At 37.1% G+C, this 16,958-nt stretch overlaps 3 protein-coding genes across 7 annotated transcripts; 2 read left to right on the top strand and 1 right to left on the bottom strand.

Moving 5' to 3' along the window:
• Nucleotides 1-350: 350 nt before the first annotated feature.
• LOC113056644 (rano class II histocompatibility antigen, A beta chain) lies at nucleotides 351-2,918 on the bottom strand. The gene is made up of 4 exons (XM_026223435.1): nucleotides 2,780-2,918; nucleotides 2,319-2,594; nucleotides 956-1,237; nucleotides 351-851 (listed from the first exon to the last, which is right to left on the bottom strand). The coding sequence occupies exons 1-4, from the start codon at nucleotides 2,850-2,852 to the stop codon at nucleotides 730-732; spliced, it is 753 nt and encodes a 250-aa protein (XP_026079220.1). The 5' UTR covers nucleotides 2,853-2,918; the 3' UTR covers nucleotides 351-729.
• A 166-nt stretch (nucleotides 2,919-3,084) lies between these two features.
• LOC113056643 (H-2 class II histocompatibility antigen, A-F beta chain-like) lies at nucleotides 3,085-4,598 on the top strand. Of its 2 annotated transcripts, none has more exons than XM_026223433.1 (4): nucleotides 3,085-3,227; nucleotides 3,489-3,758; nucleotides 3,910-4,182; nucleotides 4,286-4,598. In XM_026223433.1, the coding sequence occupies exons 1-4, from the start codon at nucleotides 3,176-3,178 to the stop codon at nucleotides 4,501-4,503; spliced, it is 813 nt and encodes a 270-aa protein (XP_026079218.1). In that variant the 5' UTR covers nucleotides 3,085-3,175; the 3' UTR covers nucleotides 4,504-4,598. The 2 variants fall into 2 exon arrangements, with proteins under 2 accessions (XP_026079218.1, XP_026079219.1); XM_026223434.1 differs by having other exon boundaries at nucleotides 3,103-3,227; nucleotides 3,492-3,758.
• A 1,023-nt stretch (nucleotides 4,599-5,621) lies between these two features.
• On the top strand, nucleotides 5,622-15,293 carry LOC113056642 (zinc finger CCCH domain-containing protein 6-like). Of its 4 annotated transcripts, none has more exons than XM_026223430.1 (12): nucleotides 5,622-6,190; nucleotides 8,280-8,499; nucleotides 8,583-8,708; nucleotides 8,791-9,025; nucleotides 9,151-9,269; nucleotides 9,352-9,480; nucleotides 9,569-9,683; nucleotides 9,827-9,936; nucleotides 11,143-11,360; nucleotides 11,728-12,155; nucleotides 12,248-12,421; nucleotides 13,097-15,293. In XM_026223430.1, the coding sequence occupies exons 1-12, from the start codon at nucleotides 6,066-6,068 to the stop codon at nucleotides 14,530-14,532; spliced, it is 3,435 nt and encodes a 1,144-aa protein (XP_026079215.1). In that variant the 5' UTR covers nucleotides 5,622-6,065; the 3' UTR covers nucleotides 14,533-15,293. The 4 variants fall into 4 exon arrangements, with proteins under 4 accessions (XP_026079215.1, XP_026079214.1, XP_026079216.1 ...); XM_026223429.1 differs by having other exon boundaries at nucleotides 5,624-6,190; nucleotides 11,728-12,158; XM_026223431.1 differs by having other exon boundaries at nucleotides 5,628-6,151; nucleotides 11,728-12,158.
• Nucleotides 15,294-16,958: the final 1,665 nt, after the last annotated feature.

The following is a 16,958-nucleotide window of genomic DNA, read 5'->3' as shown; positions in this document are numbered from 1 at the left end:
CAAACATATCGGCCAAGCAGAAAAATTTATCGGACGATGCCGATATTTGAAAAATGAAATAAAACTCTTTTATAACATGGGATTTTGACCAAATATATTGAATCATCACTTTTGTAAAATGTTACAAGATGTTAATTTATATGTCTGTGAAAAATATAAAGTAATAAAACATATAAATAAAGTAATAAATAATAATAATAATAATAATAACAAAAACCTTAAAGTAACTACAAATGAGCATGTAAAGCAGATATCTTTAAAATAAATTCCGTGTGGAGCATTCCCCCAATCCCGTTTGCATCTCTGACCTAGGCATGTACGTCTAAGTGAGCAAAAAATAAATATAAATACCTTGTTTATTATTTTATTATTTATTTATTTTTCTGGAGCAGACACCCTTGTCCCCATGCCTACAAATGCCTTTGACAATAAATACAGACTATTTTAAAGTGACTAAAGAACACTAAGGCCTGATTGTGCTTATTAAGCCAGGATTAGTCCTTAGTTAAATTAGCGTTTGTTTTAAATGTGCCTTATAAAAAAAATAAGAAGAAGAAGAATATACAGGCGTACATTTTAATAAAAATCAGACACACAACCAGGCATACAATTGGCAAACATGGATTTACAGAATAAATATTAAATTATAGATTGTAATGGATTCTATCTAAATAAATGATACTGTTCTCATCTATAAGCCACAATGTACTGCAGTTCAGTTTTCCCCCATTATAATTGAGAATGCTGTTCTCTTCTTAAAATCAGGACAGATACCATGATTCCCAACAGGATGCCAAGAAGTAGTGCGTAAGCCCAGTAGGGATGTGATGTGGATGCTGCAAATTCAGGCCCTTCAGAAAAGTTTAAAAACAAATTATTAATTATTTTATCAATATATTACTATTTGAAAAAAAAACTTTATATTTCACATTTCCAATAAAGTGATCAAACTTACTCCACTCTGTCATTTTAGGTTCAGCCAAACTACTGTGTCTCACTTCACATGTGTACACGTCCCCATATTGTGGGGTGATATTCATATACTTGTACACTTTGAAGGTCCAGTCTTCCCCATACATTAAGTCAGAGGTCTCTGCTTTCACAGTGGACTTTTGGCTATTTAGATAAAAGTTTATTTCAATGTCACCAGGGTAAAACCCAGTGGCATAGCAGTAAAGGACATTTACTTTTCCTTGTTCTTCAGTAAATTTAGTATACACATTGACGGAAGGACGTTCTAAGGAGAAAATAAAGAAAGAATTCAAGTAAGAAAACTTGAAATAATTGTTAAAAAATTTATTCATTTTTTTTAATCCATAAAAAAAATAACCTGTTCAGGTTCATGTGTGTGTCAGTATATGAAAATTCAGTCGAATTTGTGAACAAATTCTGAGTTTTTTTTTGATGAATCAACTGATCAATTAAAAACATCCAAACAACCTTTTTCACATTTCCAGGGTTTCGCAGCAGTGGATGTCATCGTAGTTGGGTTAACTTGAAGAGCAGTGAATGGGAGAGTACCACAAATATATTTTTTGCACACCCATTTGCTTAAATAGCAAAAGAAAAACTCCACAATAGTGTATTCATGACTATCAATAAAAGGAAACAAATTGAGAGAGACTGATTGCGGCAGTCAGAAGAGAGAATGAAGTCAAATTACTGTCCCTCCCAAAGATGCTGCATTAGAAAACACCCTCACTTTTTTTTTGTTATCTGATGTAATACAAAGAATTGTGTTATAGATGTACGATTTAGGATTTACGATGCTGATGACTGTTAAGCACGATAAAGTGAAAAGGGACCCTTTTCACAAGACCGTGATGAAACATTTAAGTCTTTCTTTAAAGCAAGTTTTTCTTATTTGTATTTATATTTATATTATATTTTTTTTATGTATAAGACTATTCTTTGTTTTATCTTACCTTTACATCATATTACAAAAGAACTAGTCAACTCTAATGCGAAAGGTGTTTCTAATGCAGAGTCAATGGGAGGGACTGTGAATTTGACATTGTTTTCTCTTTTGACTACCGTCATCAGTCTCTCTCTCTAATTTTATTAAAAGTTTTTGTTTTGTTGTTTTTTGGGGAATGCAAAACATATATTTGTGATATTCTCTCATTCACTGCTCTTCAAGTTAACCCAACTATGATGACTACCGCTGCTGAGCAACCCATAAATGTGAAAAAAGTCCATTGAAAGTCCCCAATCATTGCCAATCCCCAATTTAAATTCTTAAAGATTTCCCATTTGTTGTGATATAGAAAGAAAGTAATGTCAGTTTAGAAGGATATCATAACTTATGATCAGTTTACCCAAAAGTGCTTTCGATGAATTTGTTTCTTGTTTAAGTTTCTCCAGGTAATCAGTTTGTCGATAAAATCCTCCTAACACCTCATTCATGCAGAACGACTGATCACCGTTTTCTAAAACTGAGAACCCGGCGCTTGCACTGGGACGCAAGACAAATGTATTTTTTGGCTGGTCAAAGTATGCAAATGTGGCTTCATTCACCAAAACAACCACTGCCTGGTCTATGGTGCCATTTTCCATCATCCTTGTGTAGGCCAGGACATTAACTGTCTGGTACTCTAAAAATAAAAACAACAACAAAAAACGTAACTTATTCATTAATATTAAGCAGTACAATATTTTTAAATTAATAAATGCAATGGATTTACACATGCTAAGATTCTTATCTTCATGTTGTCTAAATGATGCATTACTTCCTGTTGAAGAGGAGGGATGAGAAAACAAAGCAAAATTATAACTTTACCTGTCCACATAGTGATCTGAGGAGGAAGCAGAAGTATTAATATGAATGTCTGTATGATTTCCATGTTTGCCATTCACGCAGTTTGGTTCACAGAAAGTAACCAAAAGCCAATGTGTTCCTGTTAAAACCTGTATTAGTCACCTGACAATCACATGATGTTTTGACCAGTTTTCTTTCCATACTTTCACTTTTGATATTCCATGGTTTTCTTTTACAGGCTTGAATGATTTCTTCCTTAAGAATTTTTGTAAGTTCATTAACAATAAGACCCATATAGAGTGATTTAAAATATAATAAAATATTAAAATAAATTGATTGCACCATTACGGTACAGCATTATAAAAGACCCAGTTTCACTTTTGAAACTTGTATTGTTGTGAATGCTGACAAAACAAAATGCTAGTTTTTCTTTTCGTCGTGGCTTTCTTTAATACCATCCTTGCAGCAGGTAGGACATTTTGACCAATATATATATATTTTTATATTTCGTGTAATATTGTGTGGGAGAATATATATATATATATATATATATATATATATATATATATATATATATATATATATATATATATATATATATGCTCTTTATGAGAGAAAGGCTTAACAGGTTAAAAATCCAATTAGATTCTGTGCATATTTTAACATCAAATTACCTGCATGTGATCTATAGATATTTAGTATTAATAATATTGCAATTGGTTTATTTTAGAAGAACATGCATACCAGCAGTTCATTGGATGTGCATTTAATAATGAAGGGCAAGTAAGCCGTTTCTGGCGCTATGGGTATGATGGCAGAGACATCATGCATGTGGATTTGGCGAAGGAAGCTGTGGTTGCTACAAGTGAACCTGGTCAACTTTTAGCAGACGAGAGAAAGAGCAAAGAATACATTAACAGAAAAGAGGCAAGACTAGTAAAGGTGTGTTCTGCTGTGAAAACTGTCTTCCTAAAGTCCAACAACTCCCTCTCCAGGGCAGGTAAATCTGCAGTATATGTCTATCACTGACTGTAAATTGGATGTATACTGTAGTTTTGATGCATAAATATGTTTAAAGTACATATACTGTATATTTTATGTTGGTTTCACATTGCAATTTTGATAAACAATTCCTTACTTTACAATTGTAGCAAAACCTGCAGTATATGTGTCTTCTGGAGGAGAAAAGGATCAGCAATATCTTAAATGTGCTGTGCGTGGCTTTTATCCAAACGTCATTAAAGTACGCTGGACTCAAAAAGGAAAACCCATCTATTTTGGTGTATCAACTACTGGAATACTCCCTCACAAAGATGGCACTTTCCAGATGATCTCCTATCTTAGCCTTAGAAACGTGAGCGGTCACGATGTTACCTGTGAGATTGAACACTTAAGCATTGATGGGAAAATGAGGATAACCTATGGTAAGTCACTCACAAGGGCATGAATAATTTATTTGAGCATAATGATAAATAATCTGAAAACTCAACAAAGTTGCTCTTGTTTTTGTTGTTGTTTTTTTTTCAGGGGAGAAGTCCTTGTTTCTGTCACAAATCACAGAACATGTACTTAAGGCAGTGGCTGCCTTTCTTCTTGGATTTGTATTACCCGTGTGCATAACTGTACTAATTATATGCATAAGACAAAAGACATCAAAACCACCCGAAGATGAGATTCAAGACACAAGTGATGAATCAGAAGCATCTTTATCTTTGAATTTAATGAATATCTCTCAGGAAACATAAAATACAAACCCGATTCCAAAAAAGTTGGGACACTGTACAAATTGTGAATAAAAAAGGCATTGAATAATTTACAAATCTCATAAACTTATATTTTATTCACAATAGAATATAGATAACATATCAAATGTTGAAAATGATACATTTTGAAATGTCATGCCAAATATGGGCTCATTTTGTATTTCACAAGAGCTACACATTCCAAAAAAACTTGGGACAGGTAGCAATAAGAGGCCGGAAAAGTTAAATGTACATATAAGGAACAGCTGGAGGACCAATTTGAAACGTATTAGGTCAATTGGCAACATGAATTATTATTCTGAATAAAATATTGAAATTTGAAACTTCCACAGCATTCTGATTTATTCACAATTTGTACAGTGTCCCAACTTTTTTGGAATCGGGTTTGTATTTAAGGCGAGTGTGACTCCAAACCCTGTCATTATTATTATTATTATTATAGTTTAGCCACAGACAAATACTTTTATTTTCATATTTGTGTTGAACTGAACAATGTCTTTATCTCTATAGGTATCAAAAATATATGCTAGAGATTTCACATACTAGTTTGTGATTGTTTAAGCTTGTTCACTGTTTAAAGAGTTTGTAAATGAAGTGGAACTTGTATAACTTTTTTTCTGCATAGTCTAACATACATAGGCTACTTAACACTATTGTCACCTTTACTGTTAATAATTAATTTACACAAATTAAACAGGCTATTTATGACAAATGTTTTATGTAGTACACTGGTGTTACTTTGGGAATGTGAGTTGTTCTGTTCAGCTTTTAAACTTATACATTGTTTAATTTTGCTCTATCTGTTTTACTTAGACCTTGGGCTATTTTTGAATTGCACAGTTGTGTTCAATATTTAATTTAGTTTTTTTTCTTGTTTATGAAATTTCCAAAACACGTACAAGAGCTTAGTACATCGCATTGCTTCAGAAAAAAACATAATAATGGTCAAATAAAAAGAAAAGAAAAACCGCAATAAACAGAATATAAATAGTGCGTCATCAGAACATGTACGGCGGGTTTTACCCGTTTGTACTCAATGTTACCTTCATTAATAATAATAATAAAAAAAAATGATGACATCCTCAATAGCCAATAGATTAACAGAAAATTGTTCTCCCGCCTAGGCGCCAGTGCTTCAACCAATAGCAGAGTGAGTCTTTGTGGCGGAAAACCCAGTGATTGGCTACGCTTACAAACTGGGCGGAACCACTCACCACTGTGCTTCTGCAAGATCCTCGCAGCCATTTTCACTAAAGTGTTGCGTGCGCCATGTCTGAGGAAGATCCCGAAAAAGCCTTCGAACATAAACACAATATTCTGCGTCTGCAGTCTTGCACCAGGGCATCTGTGAAACCGCCGGGGACACAAACAAAGCTGAGGGTATCAAAGCTGTGTTGAGACAGCGGTAAACATGAGAGCGGATATAATGTCTGTTAAGCGTCTCACGTGTTGTTGAGACGCGTAAACCGTGAGTTTTTCTCCAGACTGTCAGTAACGTTATATCAAAACCTTCAGGAGAAGGGCCAGTTCCGTTTCCAATCATCATGGCTTTTGTGAGCCTCTTCTCCAGCCCCCCAAGCCCCGTACTTGACAAACACATGACAGACTGTGAGCTGACAGGGGAAGAAAGGTCGAGTAAACATGTTCTTGTCTGCAAATGCTTCACTGTGTGGGTCTATCGAGTGAATGTGGATCTTTTGACATCTATTTTGGTTTTCCAAGTACGTTAGGCTTCGTTTTCGCTGTTGGACAGGCCTTTCCCCCAGTTCTCTAAGTAACATTTTCCTGCATGTACTGTAGAAGTCTTTAGTAGCTTGTCATTATTACTGTAATGTTAAAAAGTCGCTTGAAGGCTGTTGAATATGTAAATGATCACGACGCTTACGATGCCCCGCCCACTCACGGTCCATCGGAAAGCCCCGCCCACTTCGAAAAGGAAAACATGTCTGGTAGAAATTCAGGACAGGACTGTTGAGGCATTGTAAGCCATGTGTTGAGCTGTTTTAATTATCAGCCAGTGATGGGAGGCTCTAAAGTTGGCTGAGTCTGTCTTAAATGTATCTGCCCACTTTGACCCTATTTATTTCTATGTTCTTTCATGCATTCCTAGTCTTGTGCATGATTCGTCATCAAAATTTTTATATCCACATTTTTTTGTCCATTTATATCAAACGTCATTGTCAGAAATAATGTTGAATGAGTCCAATTTTGGCCCATACTTTAAAATATCTACGCCATATTTGGAGGATTTCTATGTCCTCATTCTTGAATAATTTCAACTCCAACCCATGTAAGTTTCAGATTAATTTTTGAATCAGCGTAACACCTTTCATCTCTTTGTGTGCATTATCTACATTAACACGAGTACATTGCTCATGTGTTTTATATTGAGAAAGTGCTATGTGTTGTAATGATGTGCTATGTTGTAATAATTAGGTAGCAGATAATAATAATTTTGGCCCACACTTTTAAATATCTACGCCATATTTGGAGGATTTTTATGTCCTTAATCTTGAATATGAATTTCTGACCCCAATTCAGATGCATTTTTCCCCTTATAATGTAAGTTGCAATAACGTTGCAAATATTTCCAATGGTGCTGTATAAACATAGCATGCATTACTGAATAAAGAGTTTGCTGGCTTGACCTTGAAAGTATCCAGATGCAAAATATCTCATTGCAACTCAAGCCCATGCTAGTTACAGATTACAACAGCGTAACACCTTTTATCTCTTTGTGCATTATCTAAATTCACACATGAGTATATTGCTCATGTGTTTAATATCGAGAAAGTGTTGTAATAATGTGCCATGTTGTAATAATTATTGAGTTTTCTTCCATTTCTGTCCTCAAAGTTCAACCAAGTTAGTCATCAGACCAGTACTACATCATCCCATTGAAAAACACTGATGTTGTGTGTTAACTTTGTAGAAACAATCATTTTGTGTTTCCAAGCACACTAAGGTACTATAGTGCCATATTAAAGCATGTATTATGGTATGTAAAGCCATTTAGCAATGTAAAATCCCAAAAATCTTGGTTTTTGTTCTATAGTGTCATCATGGTCTAATTTAGTAAAGACTACGGTGTCCTTGTTCTCACTTCAAACTTTAATGCTTGGAAAACTTGGGAATTTGACTCCTGGCAAAACAAACATTCACATCCGTATTGGTTGTAATCCAATAAGAGTTAGCTTCTCCATTCATTTTGCATTGGGCATTTAAGAGGAAGGTTTATTCTGCTTGATTATGTGACTCTGGCATTACCCAAAATATTTAGAATTTCATTTATTTCATCACAAACATTATAGAAAAAAAGATTACTATGTTTGAAATATGAACAGAAAAGCAAATTGCAGTGTTCATATCCAGCATATGCTCTTCAGAACATAATAGACACTTTAGTTTAATCTTTTGATTTTAGTTATTTTTTTATGACTTTTTTTGAAGTTGTAACTATATATTTACTGATGGCCTATGCAAAGCTCACTATGGTGTTGTGGGTGTTTGCTAATGCATTGTTTTAATGTTTGTAAGATGTTCTCTCTGCTAGACGATTGTGGGTGGTTGATTTTTGGCTCGAGTCTTTAAAACTTCATAACAAACCCTTAATTATGTGCATGAGCAATAATAGTAATGTTGCTGAGGCTACTAGAGACTGTTTTGCTCCGTATATTTAGCTATTTCACTGATTTGATGGCACTTTCTTGGCTCATTGTTTTATCCAATTAAATTCTCAAACATGTTTGATCTTACAGGGAGGATGGCGAATTGGAGGACGGAGAAATAGATGATGAAGGGATAGGCATAGAAGAAGTGAAGGAAACCATGGAGGATTCTGAAAAGGTTGAGAAAGACAAAGAGAAAGGAAAAAAAGACAGAGAAAAAGATGAAAAGTCACACCGGCATTCCCGAAAGCGACACAGGAAAATTAAAGAAAAACGGCGGTCAAAAAGAAAGAGACGAGACCATCAAAAAGTACATTCTTTCCTATCTTTTTTGTGCAACTGTTACTAGTTTTGACCTTTTCTCTTACCTTTTTTCAACATTTTCCAACTCAGCATCACTCGCCATCATCCAGCGGCTCCAGCTCGGACAGCTATGACTCAGATCACGAGCGACAAGACAGACCTAAAAACAAGAAGAGCAAAGGAACATACCGTGACCACGATGGAGAACTGGTACAGGTGAGTTCAGAGTCAGGTACTGGATTTAACATTTCATTAGCAGCAGCCTTTAGTTCATTTTCTGTTCTACCCACATCTCCAGCGGGAAAATGAACCCACGAAACCACCAAGATCAATGCAGCACAAGAACAACGATTTAGACAGATACAGTGACTACAGTGAAGAAAAGTACGACTATGATGAAGAGGATGATTTCTCTGAGGAGCTGTCTAAATACAAACATGCTAAAGAGTCGTCTGGTCATGGCAAAGGAGGGGCTAAAGACCAGGCCAAGAGACCAATCATGAAGGGACAACAACAACAACAGCAGCAGCAGTGTATGGTGTTTACTTTACTAACAAAGAAAACAAAAAAAAATGCGTGGGAATCCATTTGAAGACCCAACAGACCAAATCTGCCATTTTGGCCATTCCTTTATTAATTTCTTTCACTTGTTTTGTAGTTGGTGGGCAGCGAGGTAGAGGTCGTGGTGCCATCGGCAGGGGACGGGGAATGCCGAACAAGAATAAGAAACAGAAGGGCAAGAACTGGGGCCGGGGTCGTGGTCGAGGAGGAGAAGGGGTGAGAATTTCTCATTTTTGAGTGAACCATCTCCAGTAAGATCTCTGGGCACTTGTGTTGTTATTGTCTTGTCCTCATACAGGATTCTAAAGATCCAGCCAGTTTCCAGAAGAAGCGTCCAATCATGAGCCAGGAATTCATTAATCAACATACGGTTGAACACAATGGGAGGCACATTTGTAAATATTTCCTTGAGGGTAGATGCATCAAAGTAAGCCAATTGCACCCTTGTCACACACATGTTGGGTTAAACAGCATTTGTTTAAATTCAGTTGTAACGTGATGGTAATGCTTCACAGGGGGACCAGTGCAAGTTTGACCATGATAATGTTGTTCCAGAGAAGAAGAAAGAACTGTGCAAGTTTTATGTGCAGGGATACTGTACCAAAGGAGATATCTGTATATACATGCACAATATCCTTTCAAAACATTTCTTGGATAAGTTTTTATAGATTAGCGGTAGGAAATAATCATAACATGACATTAGTCAAAAAGAAAAGAAAAAAAGGGCTTTCTGTTGTTTGTTACTCATTTTGGACCTTGACTCTAAAGTGTATGTGAATATCCGTGCAAGTTCTTTCACACCGGAGCAAAGTGTTATCAGGGAGACAACTGCAAGTTCTCCCATGAACCTTTAACTGATGTTACCAAGGGACTTTTGGAGAAGGTATGGACTAACTTGTCACTTAATATTCAGTTTTCTTACAAATACATGCACTGCATGCATATTTAAAATCCACACTGACCGCTGAGAATTTTAAGTAACTTGGGATAATGTGCATTGCTTCTGACATTTTTAACGCGTTCAGTGAAAGGGATTCACACTGTATATGAATTTCATTCCACGCTACAAGATCGTTTTTATATAAACTGGAATAATACAAAAATAGAGCCAAACTAAAACAGAAATTAGACAATAGTAATAAAAAAGTATAGTGAATAAATTAAATTAATAATAACTAAAGGACATGAAAGCATGTGTTTCTGTAAATAAGGTGCATTAAAAGTGATTAATATGAATATTTTAATTAAAAACGTGTCTCCACGTAACATTCAGTAAAATTCTAGTGCATTTAATCTATAAAATGAGAGCAGATTGAGCGAGTTTTTGGAAATGCTAAAATTACATTAATTTGAGTGAATAAAGTACCACATTTCATTGTTAGGATGGGTAGACAAAATGTTATTTTATCCCAGCTTCTAGAACATCCTCAGTTTATAGATTTTCTAATATATATATATATATATATATATTCTACTTGGTTGCATTTCGGGTCAAAGAAAAAAAAAAAAAAAAAAAACATTGTCGAACATCAATATAAAATGCGGTGAACTATTAATTGGCAATTACACAATTAATTGTACTATAAATTATACTGCAAATGGAATATACTGTAAATTGTAAAGTGTTCGGCGTGATGACGTTTAATGTCTCCGAGAGCATCTGTAGTCCCATTTAGCCACTTTTTAGCAACCGTCTTTTTTAAGAAACGTAACAGTAAAAATAAAAAAAAACAATCACAAGTGGGGTGTAAATGGTGTGTTTTATAATGTAGAATAAAACATTAAAGTCTCTTGAGCTTGTGTGAACTACAGACCTTATTTTAGGTAATTTAACCAAACTCCCATTCAAAAAAACCATTGACATGGACGATGGAACCGGAAGTGCTACAATGCTAACTTGCTTCCGCGTTTTTGCCTACAAAGTGACATCATAGTTCCACCACTCTGTTAGAGCTATTTTAGCACTTTGAGAAGTCCAGGTATGAATCCAGCAAGGTATATGTTTTAGCATCAACTCTTGAAAGCACTTAATGTCACATTCAATGACTAAACCACACATTGGAAACCTAATTATTGTTGCACATTTAAGATCCTAAATATAGAGGAGGAAACAGTCAATGAGGATGAGCTGGAGTTAGAAGATCTGAGAAAACAAGGAATCGCTCCACTACCTAAACCACCTCCAGGAGTTGGATTGTTACCCACTCCTGGCCCTGGAAGTCCACCGGATGGAGGCAAGAAGATCCCCTCTCTTTTTGAGATTAAAGTTCAGCCTACTGTGGACTTGGCACAGAAGATTGCTCTAAGGTACTGTGTTGACATTTATTGACTTAATGCTTTTAACACTTACTGTTTACATCCAGAAGTTTGGTCTGTTAACATATCATATAAGCTTTTTTAGCATTATCATTTAGATTTTACTTCTATCCCATTCACTTGTTTGTTATCAATGAATGTATTTCCATTCTACAACTCAAAAGAAACAATAGATGATTATTTCTGTATCCATAATGGTCACAGTTCAGATCACAGTCACTTCAGATTGGCATTGTATAGATTACATATTATAACAGAACATTTTAGAAAGCTGTTTTTACCCCAATACTCCCAATTGGGTTTCTGTTGTAGTTTGTGCTTTCATTTGCAGCATGTTTCATTGTGGTTTTCATTGCAGACCCAATTTCTACAACAGTACATCTCCTCCCGCTGGACAGTTTCAAGGTGGTCCACAGTTTGGCAGTAGCCCTGAGGAAATGCAGGCTGGCAATATGATGTCTTCTCCGCCCAATCCTTCCCATTCCCCTCATCCAGGCTCCATTGGGAGTCCTCCAATACCATTTACAGGTCCAGGAATGCCCCAAAGCCCACCATGCCCTCCTCCACCCCAAGGCTTTGGTCAGTGCTCTCCGAGGCCACCTCCAGGTCAGCCGCCTGCTTTTCATGGAAACATGCTGCACATGAACCCTCCTCTACTGAATCAACAAGGGGCTCCCATGTTTCAACCTGTGCCTGTTATGCAAATGAACATGCCTTTCCAAAACATGGGCCAGATGCCCTCGGAGTTCTTCAAGAATTTGTTTAGCAGCCAGTCTCTGGCCCAAGGGGGTATGTCTGATCTTAGTATTTTCCATTAATAGATGCCCTTAAAGTATGATATTTATTAAAAATGGATCTATTGACGTCCTGTTTTCCAGATGAGGGACCCATGCAGGACTCGCAGTCACATGGTAACGCTGATTCCAATGGGATGCAGGACTTCCTTCCGGCTGTACAGAAAGCTTTGCTTTCACATCTCAACCAGAACAAGCAAGACTCTGACTCTCACAGGGATGAGGGACACGGGTCTGCACCTTCCGACAGAGAGAAAGGTTAGAGTGGGATTTTGGACATAAACACTTAAATATTACTTTTACCCCAAACAACAGCGTGCTACAGATGTACTAAAACCTGGAAAAAGTTAGTTTTTTTTCCATTTCCGGATCCACCCTTTTGATGTCAATGGTTGTTTGGTCTGTGGTTGACACAAGCTTGGCACATTTTATTCTTGGATGTAAAATACATCAGTAATGCATCACTTGTGATATTTTATGTGTCTTGTAAAAAGTGTTTTCAAAGTGGGACTTCGAGAGATTGCTGGGGGCGTTAAACCTAAACCTGACCTAAAATCTATCTACTCACTGTTACGGCAATATATTCTAACTCTAACTTTCCAACTTATAGATCTGAAGTAAAGACTAAAAGAGTTAAGCTTAATGTTAGTGACACTGAAGTCATGCATTCGTGGTTCCTCTTCTGCAGAATGTTTTTAGGCTTTAAAATTAATAAAAGTTGTTAATTTGTGTTATTAACCAAACAATAATCCTGAAGCCAGTGGAAAAATCCTTTTGGTCTTTAGCGGGGAACCAGCATTGTAACCTTTTATATACTGTATAGTCAAATCAATTTGAAAATACATTAGCAAAGTAGGTTTAAAATATGAAGACCCTTGTTCCGGTTTGATTCTATTTGAATGTTCATACTCTAATATAATTTCTGTTTATTAGATGAAGCCCCTAATTGGTACTCCAGTGATGAGGAAGAGGGCAGTAGCGTAACAGCCATCCTTAATACTCTAAAGAAGCAGAATGACATGCTGAAAAACCAGCCTAGCATGGGACCAGCCGACCCTAGACTCCAGAAGGAACGAGTTTTGCCCAACGATCCTCGAATAAAACCTGACCCGCGTCAGCATCCCCCAGATCCCAGGAAAAACACTGGAGATGGTGTCGGGGACCCCAGGCTTGCCAGAGACCCGCGCAAGATGAAACCTTTGAACTCCTCCAAACCCGAGCCTCATCGCCACCCAAACCCCGGCGTGTCCCACAAACCTCCCGCCGGAGAGGATGATGACGAATGTGAGCGAGAGCTGAGGGAACAAGCAGCCTTGATCCCGTTGGATCCCAGCCCTGGAGCCGCGCTGCGAGACCCCCGCTGTCAAATCAAGCAGTTCAGTCACATCCGGGTGGATATTCTCCTCCAGCGTCCGGCGTTTGCACCAACCGTGGTTTGGGCTCCGGAAGACCTCATACCTCTGTTGATTCCCAAACAGGAGCCCTCCATAAATCTTCCGCTCCCACCTTTAATCGCAGATGCTCAGCTAAACCGTAGTCTTTCCTCACCACCGGATCATCCTCCATCAGCAACCCCAACACCTCCTGATCCCCGTCTGGCAGCCGCCCGCTTCAAAGAGGGAGTCGAGCGCCTCGGTAGTCCTCTCGGTAGGTTTTTGGATACTCGTCACCACCACCCGGACAAGCCCCTGGACCCACGTACTCACAAGACTCTTGATCCCAGAATCATCCGCGCAGGAAGCCTGGACTCCAAGCTGCCTGGTATAAGGGAGAGTACATCCTCTGACCCGCGGCTACACCGTGGATCTTCAAACCAACCGGTTGGCGCTTCCACTAAGCCCGAGTCGGCAAAGTTGCCCCCATATGCTCCCCGCCTGGCGTCGTCAGTGGGTGCGGGTCTTGAAAGCCCAACCACGCTATTAGGTGGGATAAGTTTATACGATCCACGCAATCACAGCCTACTTTCTCCAAAACGTGAAAGTGAAGAGCACTCTAAAAAATCAAGTATCCTAAAGCTTCCAAGCTCTCCACCACATGCCTCGCCGTCACAGGGAACAGGAGTAGAAAAAGACGATCCACTTGATGACTCCGAGAGCAACACTAGTGGCTGTCCATCAGTTTCTCCCGTGGCTACAGTGATGCCAGCATCTCCTTGCTCTCCAGTTTGGGCGGCAGCTCCCGCCGTGCACAACTTGCCAATCCAGGCACTAGCAGGACTGATCCGGCCTGCTTACACTGACCCGCGGCAGAACAAACCCATGGTTCCTTCACAAGAGGATGAGGAGGACAAAGACAGTAAGAAGAAAGACAGGCCCTTGAGGGATGTCTTCAAAACCTTTGACCCCACAGCCTCTCCATTCTGTCAGTAAACACGCCTATACAGGATATATCTCATGCATTTACTGTATTCTGTACATCTGCTCTTTATATTCACCCTGCATGTACTGTATATAAAGCTTTTCTATTTATTTCTATCTGTTTGTACATACATTCTCCACTGCTGCATTATGATCTAACCAGATATATTTTTATTTTGGCCTCTCGCGCATAGATTCTCATTGGGATTTATTTGCTTAAGAAGCATTTTAAGTACATTTATATCTGCAGATTTTGGGCAGCAGAGTGAGTATATATATAATATCAGCGATGCAACGGTTCTGTTTCTGTCAGCGGTTAAAAGGGATGTGTGGCTTAAAGTTTTTTGTATTTTTTAGTACTGTGTAATGCATAAAGCTATAGAAAAAAATAAAACATTTAGCTAAATTCCCACTTTATTTATCGCATAGCTACATACAAAGTATATATAAACTGTAATATAACAGCACTTCTATGTCTCATTCAAGTGTGCGTTTCATCAAATCATTTGTGATTTTGGTGATGAAAAGGTTCCTATGAAATTCCATTCAGAGTCTCTGTTGTAAATGGTTTTCTTTTTAACGCAATCTTTTTTATGGTCATTGTTTTTTGTGTAGATAATTCTATTTTATTTGTATGTGTTTTTCCACTAAAAATGCTTAACTGTTTTTGTGTTCTTTTACCAGTCTGACTGAAATGCTAAGGGGAATTAAATACATCAGTCACTTTTTAATTCGATGTCTAAAATTGAATAAAAAGGATTAAGTGATTCAGATTTTAGTGTTTTTAAGTGGATGTCACTTTTGAGTTGTGAAGCACATCACAATAGCAGCCAGCTGAGCAACTTCAGTCATTTTAGCCTTCAGGCTAATGCATTTTACTGCACAATGAACTTTGATGTCAAATCATCAGTTTCCAACTAAATTTCACACTTGATCTCATTTATAATTCTCAATCATACTTCTAAAATCCAGTTATCGTTACTCTTCAGATACATGTTGATATATAACTCATGTTGAGTGTTCCTGTAGCTCAACTGGTAGAGCACTGTGCTAGCAAACAACCAAGCAAAAGGTTGGGGGTTCGATTCCCCGGGAACACATAATATGTAAAAGTTGATAGTCTGAATGCACTGTAAGTCGCTTTGGATAAAAGTGTCTGCTAAATGCATAAATTTAATATATATATATATTCATGCATATAATTCAGACAAAAATGCAGAATTCATGAAAAATTGCACATACTGTAAAATAAAGTATGTGAAATAATCAGTCTGAAATTGATTATTGAACAGTTACATGTATACCATTCAAACATTTGGTTAATGTTTGAAGCTTTCATTTATTTATTTATTTTTTAAAGTTTGATTTACAATACAACTTTTTTTTTTTCCAATGTCCTTTTCGAAAAAAATTTTTTTTGGGTTAGTAGACTTAAAAATAAATTCATGTATTAGAAGATGTATGTTTTTAAAGTAAAACAGTTAATTATTTATTAATGGGATCAGGCCTGCAATTATACTTGGATGTTGATAATAAAATAATGAAAACATTTTATCTTTTGACTACTCACATTTTGGGTACTTTTTAATATTATTTTATGGCCTCAGTATAAATATTTTTGGAGACTTTTTTTATGCACATTGTGTTTATTGTGCATTTTAAGTTTGGTTTGAGAGGTTCAAAAAATTTTTTTTAATTAAATTAATGAATTTAGCAGATGCTTTTATGCAAAGAGATTTACAGTGTATTCAGGCTAACATTTTTTTAGCTAGCATGTTCCCTGGGAATCAAACCCACAACCTTTTGTGTTAACGCAATGCTTTACCACTTGAGCCACAGAAGCACTTATAAATTATAAATCAATTTGATATACCATGTGTTTGTCATGGCTGTTGATTTAAAGGAGGGGGGGGGGGTTACAATGGTGTTTCATGTATTCAGGGTTGTTCACAGTCTTAAAGATATGGATTCTCATGCTAAACATGTCCAAAGATTTAAAAAATAATTTTGAAGAATGACTGCCGAAAATCTTACAAGTTTCCGCTGTTTTTTTTTTCAACCATGGATGTAGTGATGTAGACGAGAACGGAAGTCCTTATATGAGCATTACTTCCGGAAAAGCGCGCCCGCGCACACACATTGACCAGAGGAGAGCGAGACCGCGCACATCAACACGCTTCAAAATCATCCGCAGCGCTGCATAAGATTTGTTCGAGAATGCCTCCAAATAAGTGCATTTATGGATATGAGGGAAAGTTTGTTCAGCTTCCCCAAGAACCCAGCGTTACATGAACAGTGAATGCAGTTTGTTTTTCTGGGGGCAGCAACGGAGTGTAGCAAGTGCGTTCTGGTCATTTGAGTGACGAATGTTTTATTAACGAGACCCATGTCGACGCTGGATTTGCACATGGTTTGCTATTAAAGCATGGAACCGTCCC

This window comes from Carassius auratus, chromosome 38 (genome assembly GCF_003368295.1).
Source record: "Carassius auratus strain Wakin chromosome 38, ASM336829v1, whole genome shotgun sequence".
Classification (NCBI taxonomy): domain Eukaryota; kingdom Metazoa; phylum Chordata; class Actinopteri; order Cypriniformes; family Cyprinidae; genus Carassius; species Carassius auratus.
This window is presented reverse-complemented; position numbering and strand designations above follow the sequence as displayed.

What these genes read in the sequence shown, in the direction of transcription:
- LOC113056643 (XM_026223433.1), top strand. Translation starts at nt 3,176, where the DNA reads ATGCTAGTTTTTCTTTTCGTCGTGGCTTTCTTTAATACCATCCTTGCA. An exon ending in TAATACCATCCTTGCAGCAG is followed by an intron (nt 3,228 to 3,488) that starts GTAGGACATTTT and finishes GGTTTATTTTAG; the next exon opens with AAGAACATGCATACCAGCAG. An exon ending in GAAAATGAGGATAACCTATG is followed by an intron (nt 4,183 to 4,285) that starts GTAAGTCACTCA and finishes TTTTTTTTTCAG; the next exon opens with GGGAGAAGTCCTTGTTTCTG.
- LOC113056642 (XM_026223429.1), top strand. Translation starts at nt 6,066, where the DNA reads ATGGCTTTTGTGAGCCTCTTCTCCAGCCCCCCAAGCCCCGTACTTGAC. An exon ending in GCACAGAAGATTGCTCTAAG is followed by an intron (nt 11,361 to 11,727) that starts GTACTGTGTTGA and finishes TTTTCATTGCAG; the next exon opens with ACCCAATTTCTACAACAGTA. An exon ending in ACCTTCCGACAGAGAGAAAG is followed by an intron (nt 12,422 to 13,096) that starts GTTAGAGTGGGA and finishes TCTGTTTATTAG; the next exon opens with ATGAAGCCCCTAATTGGTAC.
- LOC113056644 (XM_026223435.1), bottom strand. Translation starts at nt 2,852, where the DNA reads ATGGCAAACATGGAAATCATACAGACATTCATATTAATACTTCTGCTT. An exon ending in TCAGATCACTATGTGGACAG is followed by an intron (nt 2,595 to 2,779) that starts GTAAAGTTATAA and finishes TTTTATTTTTAG; the next exon opens with AGTACCAGACAGTTAATGTC. An exon ending in ACCTAAAATGACAGAGTGGA is followed by an intron (nt 852 to 955) that starts GTAAGTTTGATC and finishes ACTTTTCTGAAG; the next exon opens with GGCCTGAATTTGCAGCATCC.